This window comes from Siniperca chuatsi, linkage group LG2 (assembly GCF_020085105.1).
Source record: "Siniperca chuatsi isolate FFG_IHB_CAS linkage group LG2, ASM2008510v1, whole genome shotgun sequence".
In the NCBI taxonomy this organism is placed as follows: Eukaryota; Metazoa; Chordata; class Actinopteri; order Centrarchiformes; family Sinipercidae; genus Siniperca; species Siniperca chuatsi.
Window position 1 is genome coordinate 9,395,628 of NC_058043.1, and position 24,957 is coordinate 9,420,584.

Genomic DNA, 24,957 nt, shown 5'->3' on the forward strand with positions numbered 1-24,957 from the left:
TTCTTTTCTTTTTATGTATTTGTTATTAACTTTTATATTTGTTCATTTGGTATTTTATCCTAATCAGCACTTTTGTCAACCATCGTTTTTAATGTGCTATATAAATAAATTTGACATTGACATTGTCAATATAAAAATATTGATTAGTGCAACTTGAAGAAAACACAACCAAATACACAAAGCAAAAGCACACCACAAAAAAATAAAACACTGATTAGGAAACATATTCACCAATTTACCATGAAGAAACACTGAAACGCTGAAAATGCAGAAAACACTAAGGAAATAGGAAACGCTGCAAGTCCAACACAACACACTGAAAACTGACGAATACATCAACCATTCGTCAATTATGTTCGAAAAAGGGCTTATAGTGTTTATTTTAGTTTTAACATTCTGACTGCATGATTCAGATATTACTATAGATATTGCCTGCACACCTACTATGGTTAGCCTTTTACTAATTACTACTGTGTTCACTAGTTTATAGTGTCTCCCACAAACTTCTATTGTGTTGTGACTTAGTTTCATTGTTCCATATAACTAGCAGCATTAATTCATTCATTTTGTATTTGTTTTACCAAATGTGATGTTATGTGTTGTTAAAGTGTTGAACATGTTCAATCTCATTTGCGTTGTTTCGTCAATTTGCATGTGTTTTCTTAGGCAGCAGCTTTCTCAATCACCATAATGATGCCTTACAAAGAAATTCCTACTACAAGAGGAGTAGGAAGACACAACTAGTCAAACTTGCTGTTAAGCTTAACTGAAGTTGCTTTAGTTGCCTAATCTTTGAATATTGACTTTAATATACAGTATCATTATGATATTAGCATTAATTGCAGTGTGTATTAGCTGGGGGATAGGACATCACACTGAAAACTGGTTTATTATAAGTGTCATTTTTATGAATTACTCTGTTTCATACCCATGTCAGGTGCAATGGCAAGAAATATGCAGGAAGCACAAAAGAAGCCTCTTTTACACAGGGCACAAAACAGGAAGAAGAATATATTCAGTATTATGGGCAAACACAGAGACGATACCGAACACAGAGTCTCTGCAGTTGCAAAGCTATACCAAACAGTGGTCGAGTGAGGATCTCATGCTATGAGGACAGATAATCTGTTTGACTGCCTGATCAACTGATTGACCTCAATTTGGTTTCTGATATGCCATTAAAAACATAAATTCACATTTTGACAGCTTTTCATCTTCTTTTATATATAAACATGTCTTCTCTCTGCAGTCTAAGTCTAATCGTTAGCTTATTTCTTCATGTGGCAAACATTATGTGACATAATCCAATTTAGTGGTGGTGGAATCGAATGTTCACATAATTCAAATACCAAAAATTGTACTGTTCGTTGATGTCTTGAATTGAAAATTGTATGCAATTGTTTTTGATCTCACATGCAGTATGTCTGTTTTTATCTGGACGGCATCTAAATATAAATAAAAAGCAGTATACTGTGACTGTGGCTATCCTGATACTGCAGTGGCTACTTGTCACTATTAGTTTCCATTAATTTTAGTGAACACAATGTCAAGATAACACCAGGATAGTCATCTACTGTGGCATGTGAGAACCTGCAAAATGATGGCGTTGTTTGCATGCTTCTCACTTATCTAAACCCATCAATTTAAGTAAACATTGAAAATAACCGATAATAGAGTTTGATTCAGCTGGACAAGTGGGTCATCACACACAAATGGCTGAAGTGATAAAATGCTCTCACAACTGCAGTCAAGACACACTCCCTGCAGCAGTCTACCATAAACTAAAAGATGATGTGAAGCATCCATACAGTTAGTGTGAATTTTAGGGATACCACACATCACTTCTAGGATCAAACAATGCACTTACCGCTCAAAATCTGTAATAAAAGTGAAATACATGTCATAGAAGCCTACAGGTTAAATATCTTTTTAAAAAAACTGAAACAACAGCATCAAATGAACATGTCAAAACATGAGATTTGATAGTGCTGCACTAGAAACCATTAATCCATACCCTAGTCTTTCAAACAATCTACAGATCCTCTAACCTGGTTTCCCACAATTAAAGGAACAATTGACCAATCAAAGCTTTGCAGGTGGGATTAAGAATAGGGTTGTTGTCTTCCTACATAGCTAGCTAGCTACCTAACTACATCCACAAAAAATAGCCACAGAAAAATGGCCACTTAAATAGTGAAAAATGTGGATGAAATCAACGCAGCTGTACAGGTTGTTGTAAGTTGACTTGTAAAATGTATCTGCTCCAAATACTGCAAGCAAGGTGCTTGGTTTATACTGTTGTAAAAGCAGCAGTGCAATGTCCCTCTCAGTGTGAGACCAGAGCTAAATCAACAGGTCTGCAAATTTCTTGTTTAATTTTCAGGATGTGGGGATAGTAAAAGTATCTTTTGGAACTGTATAACTCCTCAAGAGGGTAAAGCAAACTACAAAACTTTTAAAAAGCTAACATGCCTACACAGCTTAAATTGAGGGCTTTTAAATCTTGTTTCCTTTGTTTTTGATGCAGTGACATGCTAAGAACAAACAGAATATGAGGGGTCACACTTTAAAAGATTTTGTGCTTGGGTTAGGTGGTGAGTGATCTTGATATCCTGCTGTCCTGCCTTTTATCCTGACTTTTAGTTTTTTTCCCCAAATTTTGTCAAAACTGAGCTTGAGGGGAAAGAGAAGTTTACAAAATCTGTTACATGCACACTAATTTATGCTGAAAAAATAAAATAAAATCTTGGGCCAGATGATAAATTTGGAGAAAATGAGTTGGGCACAGGCAGCATGTGTTCATTTCTTTTGTCATAAACTCTCATTGGCTATTACAGCCCACCATTCTCAAAACTTGTCTTTACACAGTTCTCAATGCAGGATTGTTGCAGATATTTTTAACAAAATTTTAAATGGTTGCATGTCTGAGGACTGGGTCAGAAATTCCGTCTGACCTTCTCAAACTTAACGAGGTTCAGTGACAGCTGTGCAAGAATGAGCCAGTTTCATCCAGCACGGGGACTCTGTCTCAGACCTCAGAACTTTTTTAGACAGCTAAATGGGGACAGATTTAGCTGCCCCCTCAATGAGCTGGGCACCAGGGTGGAAAACCACAGAAAGACAGGAGTCTAGACCACACAGGACAATAATCTACTTTCCAATTCTAACAATGGTAGAAGCATTTTTGCTGTAGTATTTGTTATCTGTGTGAGGTTCATGCATCAGTTTGTTGAGTGTGTAGGTGGTGCATAAATACATGACTCAGCTGATGGAGAGGAATGTGTAACATTAATTAATTTGCAGTTAATTGTTCAATAATTTTCAGTAGTCTCACTCCTGCTGGTTGTTTTCTCTGATTGCTTTTTGGAGAACAACTTCAGGCTGTACAGTTAATCTTTCGTGTGACACTGTAAATAAACAGACTCACTTTGGCCAAGAGTTATTTACAAACTTAAGCTTCCCTGACTCTAAACTGGTCTCCATCTACAAGACTGATAGGTACAGTATGTATCTGTATAGGATCTACAGTGTACAGTATGTACAAAGACATTTCTTGGCTGTGTCCCCTCTGTCCTGAGAGCTGCAGGATGCTAAGAAACAATCCTTCAGACAAACACAACACAGTGAGACACTCTAAATATCACCCTAGAAATCCTGTTAGAGAAGCACTGGAAACGTTGCTTTGACTGCTCAAAACACACCACATTGTTTAGTTTTTTTCAGTCTGCTTTTGCAAGGACTCAAAGTGTTGGTCATTTTGTGCATGTATAGTGGGTCTAGGGCAGGGATTCCCATCGAAATCAGCCCTGCATTAAAGCAGCACAGGGAAATGCGTTGGTGGGGGTGTGTTGTTTAATCTACTGGTAAGCCACCAGAAGTGTGCGTTTGCATGAATTCGATTGGCCAGCGCAGTGCCTTGCCAGCTTGTTGACCTTGGTTCAACCTTTTTACTGCACGACCCCCGTTGGCACCTCCGCTGCACTGATGGACTGGCTTCATTCAATTGAAAGAGACAGGGCTCCATTTTTTCATGCAGGGGTCAAGTCAGTCTGAACGCGACCTAACTCTGCATTATGTTGTATTGTGTGTAAGGATCACACTTCCCAGGACTATCTTTCAGCACTTAATTGCAAGGCACCAAACAGGGCAATAGCATAGTGTACAGGAACGTATAAAGCCCTATTCATAGACATATATATTTTAGAGCAACAGCATGCAGACTACTATATAGTTGTGGTCAAAAGTTTTGAGAATGTCACAAGTATTGGTTTTAACAAAGTTTGCTGCTTCAGTTTTTATGATGGCAATTACTGCATATATTCCAGAATATTATGAAGAGTGATCAGATGAATTGCAATTAATTGCAAAGTCCCTCTTTGCCATGAAAATGAACTTAATCCCAAAAAACATTTCCACTGCATTTCAGCCTTGCCACAAACGGACCAGCTGATATCATGTCAGTGATTCTCTCATTAACACAGGTGAGAGTGTTGACCAGGACAAGGCTGGAGATCACTCTTGTCATGCTGATTGAGTTAGAATAACAGACTGGAAGCTTTAAAAGGAGGGTGCTTGAAATCATTGTTCTTCCTCTGTTAACCATGGTTAGGGTCAAGGAAACACGTGCCGTCATCATTGCTTTGCACAATAAGGGCTTCACAGGTAAGGATATTGCTGCTAGTAAGATTGCACCTAAATCAACCATTTATTGGATCATAAAGAACTAAAGGAGAGAGGTTCAATTGTTGTGAAAAAGGCTTCAGGGCGCCCAAGTCCAGCAAGCGCCAGGACTGTCTCCTAAAGTTGATTCAGCTGCGGGATCGGGGCACCACCAGTGCAGAGCTTGCTTAGGAATGGCAGCAGGCAGGTGTGAGTGCATCTGCGCGCACAGTGAGGCGAAGACTTTTGGAGGATGGCCTGGTGTCAAGAAGGGCAGCAAAGAAGCCACTTCTCTCCACAAAAAACATCAGGGACAGACTGATATTCTGCAAAAAGGTACAGGGATTGGACTGCTGAGGACTGCGGTAAAGTAATTTTCTTTGATGAATCCCCTTTCTGACTGTTTAGGGCATCCGGAAAAAAGCTTGTCCAGAGAAGACAAGGGCGAGTGCTACCATCAGTCCTGTGTCATGCCAACAGTAAAGCATCCTGAGACCATTCATGTGTGGGGTTGCTTCTCAGCAAAGGGAGTCACTCACTCAAGACTCACTCAAAATTTTGCCTAAGAACATAGCCGTGAATAAAGAATGGTACCAAAACATCCTCTGAGAGCAACTTCTACCAACCATCCAAGAACAGTTTGGTGACGAACAATGCCTTTTCCAGCATGATGGAGCACCTTGCCATAAGGCAAAAGTGGCTAAACTAAGTGGCTTGGGGAACAAAACATCGAAATTTTGGGCCCATGATTAGGAAACTCCCCAGACCTTAATCCCATTGAGAACTTCTGGTCAATCCTCAAGAGGCGGGTGGACAAACGAAAACCCACAAATTCTGTCAAACTCTAAGCATTGATTATGCAAGAATGGGCTGCCATCAGTCAGGATGTAGCCCAGAAGTTAAGTGACAGCAAGCCAGGGCTGCTGCAGCGCTTTGAGTAGTCAGAAAGACTAGAAAGGCGCTATATAGAGGCTATAGGTGCTAAGTACAGTCCATTTACCAGGGCGAATTGCAGAGGTCTTGAAAAAGAAGGGTCAACACTGCAAATATTAACTCTTTGTATAAACTTAATGTAATTGTCAATATAAGCCTTTGACAGTTATGAAATGCTTGTAATTATACTTAAGTATACCATAGTAACATCTGACAAAAATATCTAAAAACACTGACGCAGCAAACTTTGTAAAAAACAATACTTGTCATTCTCAAAACTTTTGACCACAACTGTACGTTGTCACATCATACACCAATCTGATGGAAAACCCACATACTGTAGATAAGGAAAAGGTCTTAAAAAAACCTTAACAGCCAGGCTGTTTCTTTCTTTTAAAAGCTAATTATTCTTCTGCTGGTCAATCACACTTCAGGGAAATACAACATTTCACCATCTTAGTTTCAGTTTTCTAAGCAATCCCTGATAAACTGATGAAGTAGCCACAAATCCCTTGATTTAATTACCTAATTATATTTAAATTCAGTTCACACAACAAATATGTAAAGTGCCATTTTTTAATGTTTAATTGTATGTTTCGTTTCTGGTGAAGGTATTGATTTCCAGTTTCTAAATTAAATTATCATATTGACATCTATAAACTTGTGTGTGTTTAGGGGGTGTGTGCATCTCCCAGTCCGTCAAGATTCCCCGGGAGCCAAAGCAGGGAGAGTTTGACAAGGTCATCCGGCGACTCAGAGAAAACCCTAACGCAAGAGTCGTCATACTTTTTGCCAACGAAGATGATATCAGGTAAGGCCTGGTAATAGCTACATAACACTTCTTTGAAGATTAGAGAAACACGACTGCAGCAGACAGCACAGAAACATGAGGGAACACAGCCGTTTCAGTCCACCTCTGCCAGACCACTGTGTAATGAATTGCAAAACAAAATCAAAGTGGAGCTGGTCGGGATGCTGACCTTATCTATTACAACATCTGTTTCTTCACCTTTGCAGGCGGCTACTCCATGCAGCTAAAAAGGCCAACCAGACAGGCCATTTCATCTGGGTGGGTTCAGACAGCTGGGGCTCAAAGATCTCTCCGGTAGTGCACCAGGAGGAGATGGCAGAAGGAGCAGTCACCATCCTGCCCAAGCGGCAGTCCATCAAAGGTACAGAGAAGAGCATTGTGCATACATCAGATTTCCTTGTATAATAAAACCACGTGCATATTTCAGTGAAATATTTTTCATGTGATGCAGGGCTTTATCTGTTTCCAGAAGAATAAAAGTTGCTCTGTATTGCTTAACCATTAATCATTTGATAATCAAAGGTCTAAAAACTGAAATTCACTAAAACCAAGCAAGAAAGTCAATTGAACATATGCAGTATTCAATCAATTCTACAGTAGAACACATCAGAGCTCTCATCAGAGATTGCACCAATACTGTTTACGCTGACAATGACTGTGTCAATGACAATGAACCCATTGATCTGTCTAGGGTTTGATCGTTACTTCATCAGCCGAACGCTGGAAAACAACAGAAGGAATATCTGGTTTGCTGAGTTCTGGGAGAACAACTTCAACTGCAAACTCAGCCGTCATGCCGTGAAGAAAGGGTCCGGGCTGAAAAAGTGCACAAGTAAGATATTCTCCTGTTGGGGAAAAAGCTATTTAACGTAACTTTTTGTTCAAACTTTTAACGAACTTGAAAACATTCTTCTGATGTCTTTAGGAAGGTGACGGATTTGGCTCATGGTGAAAGTGTTTTGACAACATTGCCCACCCATAAAAAGTGGAACAGCTATACATTCAATATTTAAAATCTCACAGCTCATTTAGGTGCTTCACTATGTTTCTGCTGAGTCTAGTGTGTTTACCCACATGGCTATAACAAGTGAATGGCTTGGTGGTTGAAGCTTCAGGCTCAGTGCCATACGTTACACAGCTCTGGCTGGCACAATCTGTCTTGAGGTGGAAAAACCTGCACATTTTATTAAGATTCAATCACAAATTACTAGTACAACATATATTTAAAAGATGAGGGTTAAACTAGTGAAACTAGTCTCCCTTATCTTAATCATTTTTCTGTAATTTTTTGTATTTTTTACTTTACAAGAATCTACAGAAATCAGTTACTGTTTGCTGCACTAATAGTGGTCAATACAAAGGATGCTTCATCTTAATAAGTGCAAAATTGATGAACATGAGAATCATTTGAGTGTGAAACTCAAATGATTGTCATAGCACAGTGACTAACCAATGCCTACAGCACAGCAAGGTGGGTGTAGCTGCTGGTTTAAGAAGTATTATACCCACTGTAAATTTGCAAATTTACTTCTGAATAACCTGAATGTTTGTCAACACACGAGTCTCCTGAATAATGTAACAATACAACGACTCCAACCAGAGGCACAAATCAGTGTTATAGCGTGTTCAGACTTCACCCAGCCATAGATGGCTTGGACAACAGAATTTTAAGCTCCGTAATTGGACTCTTACAGCAGCATCTGTTGGAAACATAGACTTCTGTCTTGTACCTTTGACTTATTTTAAGGAACCAGACTTTTTATCTGCAGTTGCTAATATTTGCTCTCCCAAAGTGATGAAGCCAGCTGAGGACTGAGCTCATATCAAAGTCTGAAAGCTAGAGCCAGTAATTCTAATGCAAAATTGGTATTATCAAGTCAGAATTTACATTTACAAACAAAAAATAAATTTCAGATTTTCAAATATGGCAGGATCATGCTGTGGAGTACATTGTAAATTATATGTCATTGAACCCTAGATTATACACACACAAATATGGAATAAAAGCAAAATGTATTTAAAATTTAAAGATGGTTTAATTTACAGTGAGGACAGAGTAATGTGCAACAAATAATAATGAAAAACAGTATTACATGTATGTTACATAACATAGTTTGGAGATGGGTTGTGGGGCATACACAGGAGGGTAAAGCAGGGAGACACCCCAGATCGATCAACACATCATTACAGGACACAAAATCGGAAAATCACTCACTCTCACATTCATACTTAAGGGCAATTTTGAGTCTCTTATCCAACTGAATAATGTGTCTTTAGGCAGAAACCACACACACTCCAGGGAATCAAAGTAACAACCTTCTTGCCGTGAGGTGACAGTGCTAACCGCTGAGCCACTACTCTGCCCTGGAGCCAGATGTTTGTGTGCACAATCTGCATACGCTACTTTCCACAGACACTAGTATTTAGAAACAAGAACGTGTTGTGACAGTGTGCCAACAGTACATCCACACATTTACGTGTGTTTCGATTTTCATATACGGCAGCATTGTGGGTAAAAAAAAGACATCATCAAAGATGGAATCAGGGTAAAACTTTTTTCAGCGCATTACAGAGTTCCATATAGCATTTATGAACTTCTGCAGAAACATTCTTCTTCTACAAATACAATCATTGTCCAAAATATTCAGTAATGTGGAAATATAAATATAAAGAAATAGATGTCAGATAATATCAACTACCTGATTTCATAGTCATTTATATTGTTAATGTAAATGGGGTAGACTCAATGTTAGAAACACCTCTCAGTGTCAAGCAATACAATTCACAGCACCACAATCTACAGCTTCCAAAATGACAAAGTAAAATTCAACAACTCTCAAAAAAGTTTCAACAAAAACTGAACATTGCAGCCTTCATGTAGGCAGTTAAAATTGTAAGTTATAATTGTTTATATCTAGGTATAGTTAAAATACACTATTTATTTATAGACTCAGGATCTAACAAAGGAAGGTCTTGGCAAAACAATAAACAACTAAAACCGTACTGCTGAAACAATACAGACTCACTAAATGCACTAGAGAGAAACTTTTACGCAAGAGGCGGGCTGTAAAACCAACAGCTGGCTTGTCTTCACAGCCAATAAGTCCCAACACTAAGCACAAGAGAGAACACAGAGGGTTATATGTAGGGTAACACTCAGGTGAATAAGGTAATACTGACAGAATAGTCTTGAGTTTGGTAGGAGTGACCCCTACCTTACCTGCCAGCGGGAATGCTGGCGAGAACACCGGTGACATCCTTGGGGAGCTCCAGTGACTGTTCAGAAGCGTGGCGGGCGATCAGCACCCTGGATAACGTGTGTGTTTACATTTTTACAGTAACTGAGGTGTAAAACATGGAATAATCTGTATGCAGGCATTTAAATTTGGAACAAAGACAGTGTAAGTTTATTTCTGCTGTTGTGCATACATAAGCATTTGGTCTTGAATCTAAAGAGCGTTTTATGAATCTGTCCCTGGAGTCATAATAAGGAAGGTTACTGGAATATTTAAGTATCTATATTAGTTTATAAGAAGAACAGTGAAGTGAATAAATAGTTGAGCTAAATAAAATCTGTTAATTTACTCCAAAAAATTTACAGGTAATAGACAGGTAAGCAGATCTGTAACAGCAGATTAAAAGTATTTCAATATTTACAGTCGCTGAAGTTAAGTTTTACAGTAAAATTTGCCAATCGCATCTTAGGTTTTAAGGGAAAAGGCTGCCAATATTCTCTATTTTTCTTATTATCAAAAAATCCCATGAAAAGACCAAAACTAACAATGTGACAGTTCGGTTAGTGATTTGATTGTCTTATGGTAGTAGCGGCTATGTAGCCTGGAGCCGCTAGCCTTAAGCAGCGATAAGCAGCAGGCTCAAAGAGGTCTGGTAACCTTATTTCTTTATAACTTGTAGTCTTCAGCCCCAACCAACGCTGCTTCAAGTGAAATCCCTTGAGCTCCCTCTGGAGTCACAAAAGGCTCTATATTTGTTTATTTATATTTATTTATACAACCTTTTTTCACATATGCAGTCATACTCCCCAATTGTGTAAACAGACTTTGATATGTAAAATTGGTGCGGTGCCCCTTTAACAACATCAAGAAGGTGGATTTGCATCAACTCAAAATAAACAGCAATGCTCATAGTGAAGGAATATGTCACCCAATAATACAGTGTGGCTCATCAATGTGTTTTTAATAGTTTTTGTATGGCACAGAGGAATAAGATATAAAGTATTAGGCTTTGGCTATACAGGTAATTGGTTTTTGTCTTTTCAAGGGTCTTAAATAACAATAAGAAAAGATATCACCAGACTTATAAAGATGGACTGCTTAAAAATGTCAGGCTGTTCCCTAGATTTATATTTTATTTGCAGGTTTGTAAACAAGTAAGACACTTGCTAGTCCAGGTAGGGTTAAATTGACGGTTTTCATTGTCAATTTTATGTTTCAGGGTTGACAGAGTAAGAGACATACCGTAAAACTTCAATTAAAAGCCGAGACCCAATTAAACGCTGAGTCCCTTTTACTGGCCGAGTGTGGCTACATGTTTTGACAAATAAACGCAGGTCTCAATTAGACGCCGTGGGTCTGGTTTTTATAGAAGTTCTTTGGATGTATAAAACCTCTTAAAGCCCACCGGGTCGCTCGCTTAATATTTATAATCTTTTAGTTTGTAGGGGTCCACTGATCAAAAGAATCAAAACAGTTTTTCATAAAAATGAATCGAAGTTGTGAATATTGTCATGTGAAGTCCATTGCTCACTGTCTGCTAACTTTGTTCATCAAACCAAGACTGCACTATGATTGGTGGTGTTGTTACATCCGTAAACATCCTGCCTGATTGGTACTGCGCATCTGCAACGCTCAACAGAGATGAGAAGGAAGCGAGATGGCTCACTCGTTAGCTACTTCCATACACTATATATGTAGTTTACTTATTTTGTCATATAGATGGCATAGATTTATGTATGCTGGACCAGTCCAAGGTTGCTTCTGGGCTGGATGTGGCCCGCAGGCCGCCAATTGAATAGGCCCACTGTAAGTGATCAAAAACCCAGTTAATATAAAAGCAAATGATCATTTAATGATTACATACTCTGACTAACTCTTTGTACTGTAAATGTTCATATACTTTACTTACAAAATGTACTCTTACAATCCCTTGGTGCTAGGGTTAACTTCATGATTTTTAAAATACCCACATCAACAAGGTAAAGACTCTCACTATAGTGGGAGTGAATGTGGTAGGCAACCGTATAATGCAGTCAGAAGCTCTTCTGTCACTCACCTTTGTCATTACAGACATTTTAGTGTTAAACTTCACTATCAGCTCTGCGAGAGTCTCACAGCATTTGTTTGAGGTTAAAGTGTGACACTTTCTGTGACTCTCCACTGGTGGAGAGCTTTGCTGTGTCTCTGAGGCAGCTGTGAGAGAACCTCATGGGGCATGCTGCAGAATTATCAGTGTGTGAGAGTGTGTAAGACTGCTCAGCGTGATCAAAGGATAAGGAGGGCATGAGTGACTGGGAAAAAAGTGAGACATGTCTTTTATCTGTGAACGAAGGAGATGTAAAACTGATATTGATTAATGTGGAAAGGTAGAGTAGGGATCCATCTCATAGGCTCCTTATTTCTCCTGCGTATTAATGATGTGGGGGAGCAGCAGGAAACACAGCAATGCAGATAAAGCAAGCATGTGCTTTGCTTTTTCATCAGAGCATCTATTTTTTAAACCGCTTATCCTGTTGAGGGTTGCAGGAGGCTGAAGCCTTTCCAAACGTGCAGTGGGTTAAAGGTTTGACACCAATTTGTTATGGGGGGATTTTCTTTTGTATAATATAAATAAATACAACATAGAATAGGGCTGAGTGATTTGAGGAAAATATCTTACCATTGTGATTGCGATTTTAATTGTGATTATTTTCTATAAATTAAATTCCAGGTCTGTATTGGATGATAATTTATGAAATCAAGAAGTGTTGTTACTTAATAACTTACAGTTATAATTGTGTTGATGCTACGTGTGTATTATTTTTACAGTAAATAAACAAACATCTTCCAACTCATATGTATCATGACAGTAACAGAAATTCAAAATAACCGAGACTATAAAAGTATTTAAATCAAAATGCAACACAAACATGCACTGAAAGTTGTGTAACTATCAACCCCAAAGCAAACCAGTAGCAAGAGTCTCGCTCAAGTCCGCAGGTAGCAGGAATAGTATCTACAGGCTAACAAGCACTGAGTCTACTGAGACTCAGGTCCATGAAAGAATCTGGCGAGCCCAGAAACCCCCAAGCAGTCTCTTTGGTATTAATGGGAGTACTGGGCTGCAGTTCTACATGTATGGGAAGTTTCGAGGGCAGCGAGTATGTACAAGAGCTGGTATCAGCAGCAACCGAGTCGATTTCAGGTCAAGTATAAGTAGTTTGTAGTACTGAACTTAATCAGCAGTGTGCGCATACAGCTACGGTAAGCCCAGAGAGGAAAACATTCACCACCCGCACTGCTTAAAGCAAGCTACACTTGGTCCCACATTACTCAAGTGAGTTTGTAACATTGTTTAAAGTTGTTATGCTTCCATTTAGATGGCTGGCAGTTAGTTTGGTAACATATAAAAGCCAGGTAGGTGGGAGAAGGCGAGAGCTTTTGTCAGAATTGGACTTTAGAGTGCGAACATATGGCTATTTTCTTGAAACAGTACGTACCAGTGCAGACCCGGTAAGTATCAAAAGTATCAGTAACTGTATCTTGCCAGACACCAAAACAATACAGACAGGTGTGTCTTCATTGGGGAGACCATCCTTGGATGTGGTAAAATAGTACAGACACCAGCATGCAGATAACATATAAACATATAAGCTCAAAAGAATTCATTTTGATTAGTTACAGCTGACTAAATTCGCTGTCCACAGTTGTTTAATAGCTGATAAAATCAATGTTGGTGACTGCACTTTTCATAGCTTGTTAAGACATGTCTGGCTTCAAATTGGAATTTTGATATGAAAAAAATTGATATAAAGGAGGATAAAAGATGAGTCTTTTTGCCCTAAAGTCTAATGGATTAAACATTTGCTGATTCAGGCTGCTCAAATGAAGATGTGCTGGTTGCTCTCTTTTAAATCCTTCTAAATTCAATATCTTTGGTTGGAAAATGCAAGTCGTTTAAAGAAATCATCTTGGGCTCTAGGAAATTGTGATGGACATTTTTCACTATTTTATGAAAGAATTTAATCAAAAACATATTTCACAGCTTAATCAATAATGAAAATAATTGTTAGTTCCAGCCCTAAAAAGACACAAATAGCAGCTTTAGCCGCAATTCAGATATAAGACGATATAAAGTCAAATTCTAAGATGAACCAAATTATGAAATACAAGAGTAGCACACATAGCGCCAGTGTCACATTAATTTAGGAGGCAGCCCAACTGCCTTGGCAGTAAAAGATTGGATGGCCTGTGGCTAGTCTACAAGCTGAAAAAATGGTCAAAGGTCTGAGCCCACACACACTGTCACAAAATGTCTTGTGTGACACCTCAGAGTGGAAGACACCCACACTTTGCTTCAGCTTTGCTTAATCTGAGTGAATTTCTCTGAAAGCAAAACGTCAGCCTGGAAAATGTGTGTGAAAGAGCCAAAATGCCAATGAGGAGGGAGCTAGAGAGAGAGAGACGGAGGAAAAAAGGGAAATGGTCTTATGGAGAAGAGACAATACAAAGTTAGTGTGGGTGGCCTGCCAAGCCTGCAAGAGAAATATCACTCTCACACCCATTCTGGCTCGCAGGATTCCCCATGGCATAAGCATGTCGGCCAAACTGTGACAATCTCTGTCCAATCAAGGCCCTGTGGCCCTTAATTACTGAGCCGTAACCTCCAACAATAATTCATGCATTTCAAAAGCTCATGAGATAATCGGGGACATTAAAACGCCTCTGGTCTGCAGTGAGGAGCTGGAGATGTAGTAAATGAAAGATGGCTGACAGAAGGAGACCTTTACTGATTTGAGGGCTAGCACTTTTTCAGATTGAAGTGGCTATTGAAAATTGCTTGAACCTTAAGAGTACAGATGTTGCATGATTAATGACTGTTCAGTCACAACATGTTTGGTAAAGCAGTAAAGACGATCACATATAGTACATATGCTCAATATTTTTTGGTTAAGCAGAGTTTAATATTGATTAAGTTACAACATAGATGACTGCATCGTCATTCTGACCGTCATTCAACATTTGTGTACATAGTGTTTTGTCCCCCAGAGCCGCAACACTGACAGTGAATAGAAAATCTCATGCTGTCTGAACCTTTACATACATGTATATGCAAATTTAATTATTTGGTCAAGATTCTGGGCCAGAAAATGTGACTTAATTTCCACAGAAACACTCAATGTATCATAATAATTAAATCATTTAATATCGCACCACAGGTATTATGAATAAGGGTAATTATGGTAATTATACACCAGGAGGTACAGGGTTGAACATGTATTTACAACTGATGTTTCGTGGTGTTCCATTAAATATTTGGGCACTGTATCAGTGTTACGCAACAAGATGAATCAGTGCAAGATGTATCATTCCATAACAACATACATTTTAATTTAGGGCATGTTTTTACTGTTGACTTTGTATTGTGATCTGTGACATACTACTACTGGCAGTCCAAACCAATGTTTTTCAGTTTCACAGAAAAAAAGAAAATCACACATTTTTGAACACGTTTTTTTGACCCGGTTCAAGTTTATCAAATATATTTCTTGGTTTGTACTCCTTATGCTATGGCCAAATGACTGTGCCTTATATTTTGTACAAGACAATGCTATATTTCACATTTTTGCTAAATTTGGTGGCAAGCAATTTAGTTAAACAGTTGAGCATCGGGTAATTTTGCACCCAACAGTATAGCCAATATTTTAGAAATTTCAGCAGCAGAAATTTCCACTGTGTGCTTATGAACTTGCTAAGCTTAATTGAATTCTATTTGGCAGGTATATAAATATATGCAGCTCTATCATTAGCTCATCCTTGGTAATTAGTCTATTGTTAATCTAAATTGAACACACCTGCTTTTTATAATCTCTTTTCCACAAACAGCAGAGTTACAGGAGAAGTTAGGATTTGCATGTTGTATCTCCTTCTCAGACCCCACCTCCTCCATAGCAATTAACAATCACAAAAACCTATGGAACAACCTGGGCTAGGATTAATAAACTCCTATCACAAGTTATTACATTGAGCTTATGGGCGGATTATTCCCATCCTGTGAATGGATGTCTCCATTTCCTGCTTCTCTGATTCTCCGCTGTATTGGCCTCTAAATACATCCAGGCAATGAAGACTGAATTCACAGTTTGACACTCAGTCAAGCAGGTCAGGATTCAAGGATTCGATCACATTGGAACGTATATCAGTTTTTTAAAGTTGCTAATGGAAAATGGCACGGGGCATAGTGAATAGCATAGACATGTAGGTCCAAGAACTAATGTGTAAAAAAAAAATCACTCGAAGGGAATCCATGTATTCCTGACAGAGAGACAAGAAAGACTTTTTTTAACTGATGAGATTTCCCGGAGGAAAAAACCTTGCACTCCAGATATTGGAATTGATTCGCTCCTCTGCAGCGATCCAGATATTTACCTTCTAGCTAATTGCAAGAGGCAAGACCCATTCAGTGTAGAAAGAATAAGACTCACTGAGGAGCAATGCATTTTCTTCTATACCTTTTGGACTGATGCCACTCCCTCCATTTAAAAGGTTCCGCTTATTCCAAGTGGTTTGCACAGAAGTGGGGTGACATGAGGGTAGAGGTGTTGAAAAGATACGTTTTAGTGAATGTTGGCAAACACAAGAAGTATCTTCAAGTTATTCTGATCTATTCGTTAAGATGGATCTTTTCAAAATCTTTTTTTGGTACCATTATGCATATTAGTTTTCTGGAACAAGTACTAAATATACTGCTTTATCATCAGTCTACTTCAAACAAGGGTCAGGGGCAAACTCCTAACAAGTAGATAATTCTTTAAGCTGGACCCATTTATTGAAACCGCTTGAGTCTTGAAGTAAATGCATTTTTCTTGATTGCATAATGTGGATGATAAAATTACAGATCTGATTGAGTGTTTCAAATCCACTTGTGAAATGTCTCCCTCATGATTGTTTAACTACATGGATATAAATGTCTGACTCAACCTCGCACTTGACATGGTTAACAATGAGCCAAATGGGTGACCACAGAGGATGCATTTTCCATGATTTGAATGCATGTAACCAATTTACAAAATCACACACATACAGTACAATTATGCATGTGATGTGTCTAATTTACATCTGTCTGTGTCTTACAGATCAGGAGAGGATAGGAAAGGACTCGAACTATGAGCAGGAAGGAAAGGTGCAGTTTGTTATTGATGCAGTCTATGCAATGGCTCATGCCCTGCACAATATGCACCAGGAGCTCTGCCCAGGGAAGGTGGGCCTCTGCGCTAAAATGGATCCCATCAATGGCACTCATCTGCTCAAGCACATCCGCCGTCTAAACTTTGCAGGTCAGTCACGTTCATCAATACTGGAATGCATATTTGCCTCAACTCAAGAGGCATTGTAACGAGAGCTCAATCCTCAAACATTTCGTAATCGTACAACGACTCCAGAGTCATTGTATTTCAGGCCAAACTATCGCACATTATCGTACACTAATGTTGACTAAAGGAGGTTCACAATACACCCAATTCCCCAAGTTGACTACAATGGGCTAAGACTACAAGCTAGTGGTTTTTGTTTGTTTGTTTGTTTTACAAGCTGGAGGACATACTGTCCACCCTAGTGTGTAAGCAAACAGGTTATAGTTATAGCATTTCTAAACCATAAACAAAACAAAACGTGAGGATAACCATACCAAACTGACTGTGAAACACAGCCAGAAAGAGTTCATAAGAGGTTGTGAGAGCCGACAGCAGCTGTCGCATGAGATATCAGCAGAGATATGATTGGATCATTTATGACAGATCCAAGGTCAGTTTGCCGTAATACATTTGCCGTAATACATTACTGACACAGTTAATGTACAATTGATAATCAGGCTGGTTTAAAATCAGCTCTTTACAGTTTCACTATTATAGAAAAACAAGACGAAGAGTCTGCAGCCACGTTAGCCTCCCTATGAGGGTGCACTTAGGGACAGCGGTGCTTCGAGCTAAATGCTAAGGTCGGCATGCTAACATGCTCACAATGAGTTTAGCGTGTTAGCATGCTAACGTTTGCTAATTAGTACTAAAAAAAGCACAGCTGAGGCTGATGGGAATGTCATTAGTTTTGCAGATATTTAGTCGTAAACCAGAGTATTAAACAAATTAAAATCCTGGCCTGATGATGGTGCTAGATGAAAAGTCAGTGAATCACAAGTCATTTCCTCTGGAAACCATGAATGTTTAACAAAATGTTATGGTAATCCATCAAACAGTGAGATATATTTCAGTTTGGACCAAAGTGGTGGGCTGACAACAAACTGACACTGCCACTCCTAGAGCTGTGCCGCTAGCATGGCTAAAAACCTTAAACTATGACATGCCAAAACTATCGTGTATTTATGATTTTTCAGAATTACATTACACTGTAGAAAGGGCTAAATTTTCGAACAAATATAATAATTATTGTACACCTGGTAACACTGGAAGGCTGTAAATGTACTAACCTAATGTATTTCATGTGAATTATATTATATATTGAAGGTATTGGAAAGCATTTCTGGCACAACCAGACAAACATTTTCTCCATGTAGACGTCATTAACGTCTCATGGGTCACAACCAAGCACCTTAGTTACATTCTTCTATTGTATGACCTATTTTCAATTTCCTCCATGTGGCCTTACATTATACCCAGCTATCAGTCAAGTCACATTCATGACTGGCATATTAATAATTAACTGCTTTCACACAAAGAGCAGTGATCCAGAGTTTCATTATATAGACACTGCCTTTTTAAAGCAAAGCAATTTAAGACAATTAAAATTCTCTCTCAGAGACTTGAGTATGCAGTGTTTGTGCAGATAAATTATTCATTTGAACTCTTGCTCTTCAAGCTAATTTGTCATTCTAATATCTACTTGTTGCATTGGCAGAATGTCAATTCAATGTTTAATTCATATCTGAGAAGTAAAAGAAAATATTTTCTCTCAAAAAATTGAATAGGTGATTTTTGCAGGCTTTCATGTCACAAAAGATCAGGGACATTTTTATTATGAAAGAGAGGATGCCACTGTTAATAAATGCTTTCGCACATTATCAATGTTCAGGTCCTGACACACATTACAGTTCTCTGTGGTGAGTTTTAAGTAACTCCTAATGTCGCATTGGCTGTACCACTACTGCCAGAGGCAATCACAACCCTTCTGTCCAATGTGTTGTTGTCTACTGGACACATGAGTGGAACATCTCACTTACATGTGTCATTTGCTTTTGTTTTTGAAGCCTGGAATTCACTTGTTAATGTAAAAAAAATGTGTAAAACATTGTTACTCATAGTTGTAATGAACAAGCCTGGGCCAGACCTCTAAATCATCCCACATCTCCGATTTGTTCAACAATTCAAATAGTTGTGGTCCTGTGCTTATTGATGGCTTTTTTACCAGTTGGAGAAACAATTGACCAATAATATCTTTGTAGGCAACATTCCTGCATAACTACCTAGCTATAGCTATAAAAAAAACCTCTCAAATTGACACATTTGTTTGATCATCCTGAAAAACTGAAAAGTTAACTGCTTCTAGTAACCTCTCCTGCAGCTTCTGTGTCGACTGACGTTGGTCGGACAGATATACGTCACCCACTAATGATTTATTAGTGTAAAACAAAACTAATTAACAATCCCTCCTAAATGGAAATTGGCTAATATGAACAAAATGTCAGACTGAATAAAGGAAGTTAAACAAAATGTCAGTTCAGTCTGGTTATCAGGCTAGTGATGTTAATATTAAAAGGCAGTCATTTCACAAAAATGTACAAATATACAGTAGGTTTTAGACCTGTATAAAGCTATACAGCTTTATATATATAATCTCTTTTTTCTGATAGAATTGTTCTCACTATAACAACAAACCCTTGGGTATTAGTTAGCTACTAAGCTACTGGGGTTACTTCCCTTTTAGAGATTCTTACTGTAGCAACCAAGCTGTCCTCTGGTTTGGGTGCTACAGTGAATGTATATAGGTTTAGCTAAGAATGTAGTAATAGTAATTTTAACTGTGGCAATATACATTGACCTTTTCGTCATGGGAATGGCTCCAATGTCTTAAGTGTCCAGACAGCATTTCTTCGGCATAATACTCAACATTTATTCAGCCCTGACTAACTTGAGTTTATCAATGTAAAACCGAAGAGTAGAGTCCTATGACTTGATGGGACATCAGGTAGAAACAGTCTCCTTCAACAACAACCATTAAGATGTCCTAACTGCACCAGCTGTGCTGCTCAGAATCCAATAACTTGTGGGAGAAAAACAACTGATGGACTGCTGTTCACAACAGGTGGTGTGTTGGGTTTGGTGGTTCTCATGGTCTGTTGCAAAACAGTTCTAATTTTTCCCAGACAAAACTTCTATATATATAGTCTGTCTAGATAAATTAGTGTACACACACACACACATATATATATATATGTGTGTGTGTGTGTGTACACAGTATATATAAATTATTGACACTACTGAGCCTGGCACCAATTTCAGAGTTGGAGTTTCAAGTGCAACCACTCTGGGAAAACATGGCAGCTTTTATTCCTCCCTTTTGGCACTGATGTTTGATTTCTTCTGTAAGGAATGTTTGGCGTTTTGGACCAACTAAAACAAAATATTGTTTAAAAAAGCATTAAGTAAGTGCACAATGGCTAAAATTTTCCAAAAGTAAAAAATACAGATATTACAAGAGCACCATGTAGAGAGAGGTCATGTCAAATATCATGATCTAGAATGTAAATAAGAATCTTATTTACGTGTGAAGATTGGATCCACAACAGAAATCATCATTCATTCAATTAAATTAATGAATTAACTTTTCTTTTTTTTTTGAGTGTTTACACACTGAGGTGCTTTTTATAAATTGGCTTCAATGAGGTTTTTAGCCTGTAAGCAGGGACATGAAGCTCCAGTGCAGTAGGTTCTTTTGAACTGAATGTTATTCCAACCAGGCAAACTGTATAAATGTTACAACACCATCTGACCAGAGGGGTTTCCTTGAGGTTACACCACACTCCATCCAATTGCATCAGCACACATCAGTATATTGAACTTGTCCAGACACAAAACGACCTAACTACTGAGACTGGACTTGCTGGAATGTGTATTATATTTTTCAAAGACAATATTTATCTCTGTTTTGTGATATTAGTATGTTACGCACCAGTAAACACACAGAGCAGTCATCCCTTTTTTCTTACAAATAGCAATCGCCAGAAATGTGTGTAAAAGTAGGTCATTTTTGTTGTTGTGATGAATCATTCTTGAGGCTGAGCCAGCAAGACTCTATTGTTACACATTTGTTTGTCAGCAGTTTTAGCGGACATCTGCTACAAAGAATTCACATTTCTTCCTCTGCAGCTCACAAGAGTCCAGTAAGACCATATCCATTGCAAATGTATTGTGTCTTAGGTTGCATATGTAATGAAAATCAGCTGATAAAGGTCAGATGTCAAAACGCTTCTTAAAAACCAAAGACGCTCATAGTGGCCATAGTCCTGGCACGCTCAAAAAACTATTTATCTATGATATCTCAGTGGGCTGTCAGGGTCTCAACAGGGGACACAGTAAGCTAGCTGATGACATAACCTTTTAGAAAAGAAAAAAGTAATCTGACAAAAGTATTTGCTTGGCTGGGATATTTTCAGTATAGTCTGGGAGTATCTGTGCGCTTTCTCAAGAGGCTTTACATATTTCTCCAACCATATCTTCCACACAGATGCATCTAAAGTTGTAGCTGTTTATTTCTTCTAAATCATCAACTTCTCAAGTGCTCATTTTGGGCTCATTCAGCAGCAGCCGGATCTGCGGCCGACAAAGCAGCAAAGAATCAAACAGCTCCAGTCCATCTTTATGCACTGCTTCCTTCCTTCTTGTTCCCACCTTTGCATTTGATGCATCTAAGAAGTGTTCAGACTTCAATAAGCCACAACTGAATTAAGTTTCCCACTAGTGTTTCATGTCTCTTGCTATCACGTCAGGGAAAAGTATTTTTGCTGTGCCACAGACTAAACAGCAATGGCCTTTACGCTGCCATTCTCACCAGGGACAGCAGTGTGGAATAAAGGCGAGCTCTGAGCTACAGCATCTCTTCTCAAGGATGTGCAAAGTTTTCATTGTTGTGCAATTCAAAAGATACTTCTTGAATGTACATGTTTTTTTGCATAATGCAAAATGTCTGTTTTTCTTTCACTTGCACGACACTCAGCCCTGTTACTCACAAAAATCTGTCCACATCTTAACATGAAAAGAATGGGCAGCTCTTAAGATAAAGCCTATTCATCATAGTGTGGTATCTACTTTTGTCACTATAAGGGACCATCCCAAAATCTGTTGTACACATGCTGTAAGATGTGCAACTACAAAAAATATTGCTAGGTACCATAAATTCAAATGTTCCAGTTTTCCAAGTGTATCATATTTTAGTTTAGGTATCATAATTTTTTGTGGTACTGCTCCCATTTTAATACGCTATTAAAGCGAGACTATGTAACTTTTGAAAGAAGAAATAACAAAAGACATAAAAGAATTTTAATTTAAAAATATGGTGGCTAATGTAAGCTAACTTTAGATATTGTTGTGTAACTGACATTACTAAGTCAGTTTGCTGACCTCATGACTCATCTCTATTTGTGCTATTATTACCCTACATTTTAACATGTCACAATGTTTGATGACAATAATGGTTTTATCAGAAAACTTAAACAAGCAACTGACTTAAATCCATCCATCTTTATCTGTTGTCTTGATAAATTCAGGTTAATGTACATTTCCAAACCACTACTCACCATGTCATAGTCACTGCTCTGAGTTTGTCTTCTGTAACAGAAACAAGTTACCATCAATGAAACTCAACTCTTGCATTGATTTTTCACATTCAAATCCTTCCTGTGATTTGGAGGGCATAATCCAGCCTGTTCCTGCCTTTGAATTTAAAACCTCTACAGTAAGTTGTACTGATAGTAACTTAATCATACTTGCAAAATCAGAAGACTCAGTTGTAATTATTTAATAAATGAAAACAGTATTTCTGTTGAAAAAGAGAGAAAAGTGCAGCAAACTGGTGAATATGCCATGACTCTGTTGCTGTACTGATGGAATTAGTGCTGCGGAAATGAACATTATGCTGAATTTACCATGGAAGCTAGAGAACTGCTAATTCCAACCCTCCTCAATGTTTTTTTACTTGACCGTTATTTGTTCGTGCTGGTTATTATAGGAGACTGCCATTATTTTAATACTGCTGTTTATGTGAGAATTTATGCTATCCATATTCTCTCCTTTAAAGCCCCAAATGCATTATCGTTATTTGAATAAACCTTTTGACAGATTGACACTAGACAAGTTTTTTAAGCCTTTTAAAAGCATGACACTTGCATGCTTACAACATTCAAAGCCCAATTAGATAGTTATAGTACTGTTATACTGTGATTAAGTAATCATGCAAATGTCGTGACAGAGGGGCAGGAAAGACACGCACACACTTCAAGAATAAAATGGATCCGTGGTAAATTCTGCATGACTTGCCTGCGTACAGGTCATTAAGAGTTAATGACCGGTGTAGAGGGCAGAAATCTGTGCTGCCATTCACCAAGGTGTCCCGGTTGTGTATCCATGCAGAACAAGCACATATTGGATTAATGACCATACTCGGGTAATTCTTAAGGTGTGTATGTGCGGTGGAAGAGGGAGGGGAGCAATACCACAGTCATTAAATATTACATATAATTACAAGCACTCCATTAACCCCACTGTTTCTTTGAGAGCACACAAAGCAATGAGCAATCGAGTAGCCCGTGGTACACACATGTGCAACCTCAGGGTACCCCATCACATTAGTGCACAGCACAATGCAGCATGGCAGAGGCCTCTGTGGAACTCATTATGCCCCTGACTAGTGAGAGGACTGTTTAGACAAGCAGTTTGTGCCACATGACAGGACTAATTCCTCATCTGCAACTCAAACATTGACCATACTGCCCCAAAATGCAGCACTCTCTTCACACTTAATGAAGAGAACACACTCCTGTCTCTGGAAGAATGACAGGGACCATGGTATTTCCCCATAGTTCCTTAATGTGTCATTTCATTAAGACTAAAAAGCCAGATTTGTCTTTTACATTAGTTTTACCATAATGCATACCACTAGAGAGGTATGATGTGCTGTCTCAGCACATGATACCATCTGGTTACTTCTCATGTGTCAAAATGTAAAAGTGTTGAAGTTGCATTTAAGGGAACTACTGTATTTATTCAGCTGTCCTCACAGAAAATAGGCTCATTCTGCTGTGTTAAGATAAACAAATATGAATCAAGATATTTTGCTGTCAGTTGTGAAACACCTGATTGGAAAGGAAGTAATGCATACATAACTGCTTTCTTACAGTGGTAATACTTATATATAATACTTTTTTTTTTACAGAAGAATATTCGGTGATAAGTGCATATTGTTATATGTCTGAGCTGCACTCCCCAGAAATCACCTCTTATTCCAGCAGTTCTGTATTCAATTCATGGTGGTTATGTATTGCTGCTGACATCTGATGTAGCACAGTCTTTATCAATATGTAACAGATGAAAAATTAAGAGAAAAGTGTGTGAATAACAACATTAAAGGCACAATTTATCATAAAACCAAAAGGGTCACCTCATCACCAAAATTTAAAATCACAGGATTGAACTTGTTGTCACTCCCAATTTGATTAACAGGTCCTTTAATATGACAAAAACTACATAAACCTTATTATATCCCTAAAAGTTATTACTGTTTGTGATGTTTTTAAAAATCTGATGTTTGTAAATACTGTACAGGAGTAAAATAGGCTCATATCTTGAATTATTATCAGTTAATCTTTGATTGTATATGTACATATACACCTGTAAATTATATGGTCCAAAAATAAAGATTAGGCCTTTAAAGCAGTTGTACAAAAAGACTTTTAACCAAAATCTTGGAATTGCTTGCATGTGGCTTTTTCAGACTTAAACTTGGTGTGTGTGATAAACAAGCAGTGGTAACAGGTGTAGTGTGTGCATATAGAAGCCACGGTAAGAGACCTGTCTTATTTTGAAGGTCTCAGTTTGAAAAGCAAGCATGGCCAAAAAACCCATAAATATGTTAAATATAAACATACAGTATCAGCAGTGTTTTGCTGGTAGTGTTGCTGCATTATTCTCTCGAAACCACCAGTGTGGCATTCAGGGTCCATTTTCCTCTTTCAGTGACAGTATTGTCCATGTGAGCACTTACAGGCTCGAGCACATAACCCCAACCATGACAGTGGAAGGCATACAGCTTCAAAGTGCTTTTAAAAGCTTGGGA

The 24,957-nt window shown here is 38.2% G+C and overlaps 1 protein-coding gene across 5 annotated transcripts in view; it reads left to right on the top strand.

The window, feature by feature from the left end:
• Window positions 1–24,957, top strand: part of LOC122866295 (metabotropic glutamate receptor 4-like) — a 151,663-nt gene that overhangs the window by 108,876 nt on the left and 17,830 nt on the right. For all 5 annotated transcript variants that reach the window (XM_044175765.1, XM_044175781.1, XM_044175758.1 and 2 more), the window contains 4 exons: window positions 6,268–6,403; window positions 6,610–6,764; window positions 7,095–7,235; window positions 16,755–16,955. In XM_044175765.1, coding sequence (XP_044031700.1) covers window positions 6,268–6,403; window positions 6,610–6,764; window positions 7,095–7,235; window positions 16,755–16,955 — 633 coding nt within the window. The remainder of the gene's footprint in view (window positions 1–6,267; window positions 6,404–6,609; window positions 6,765–7,094; window positions 7,236–16,754; window positions 16,956–24,957) is intronic.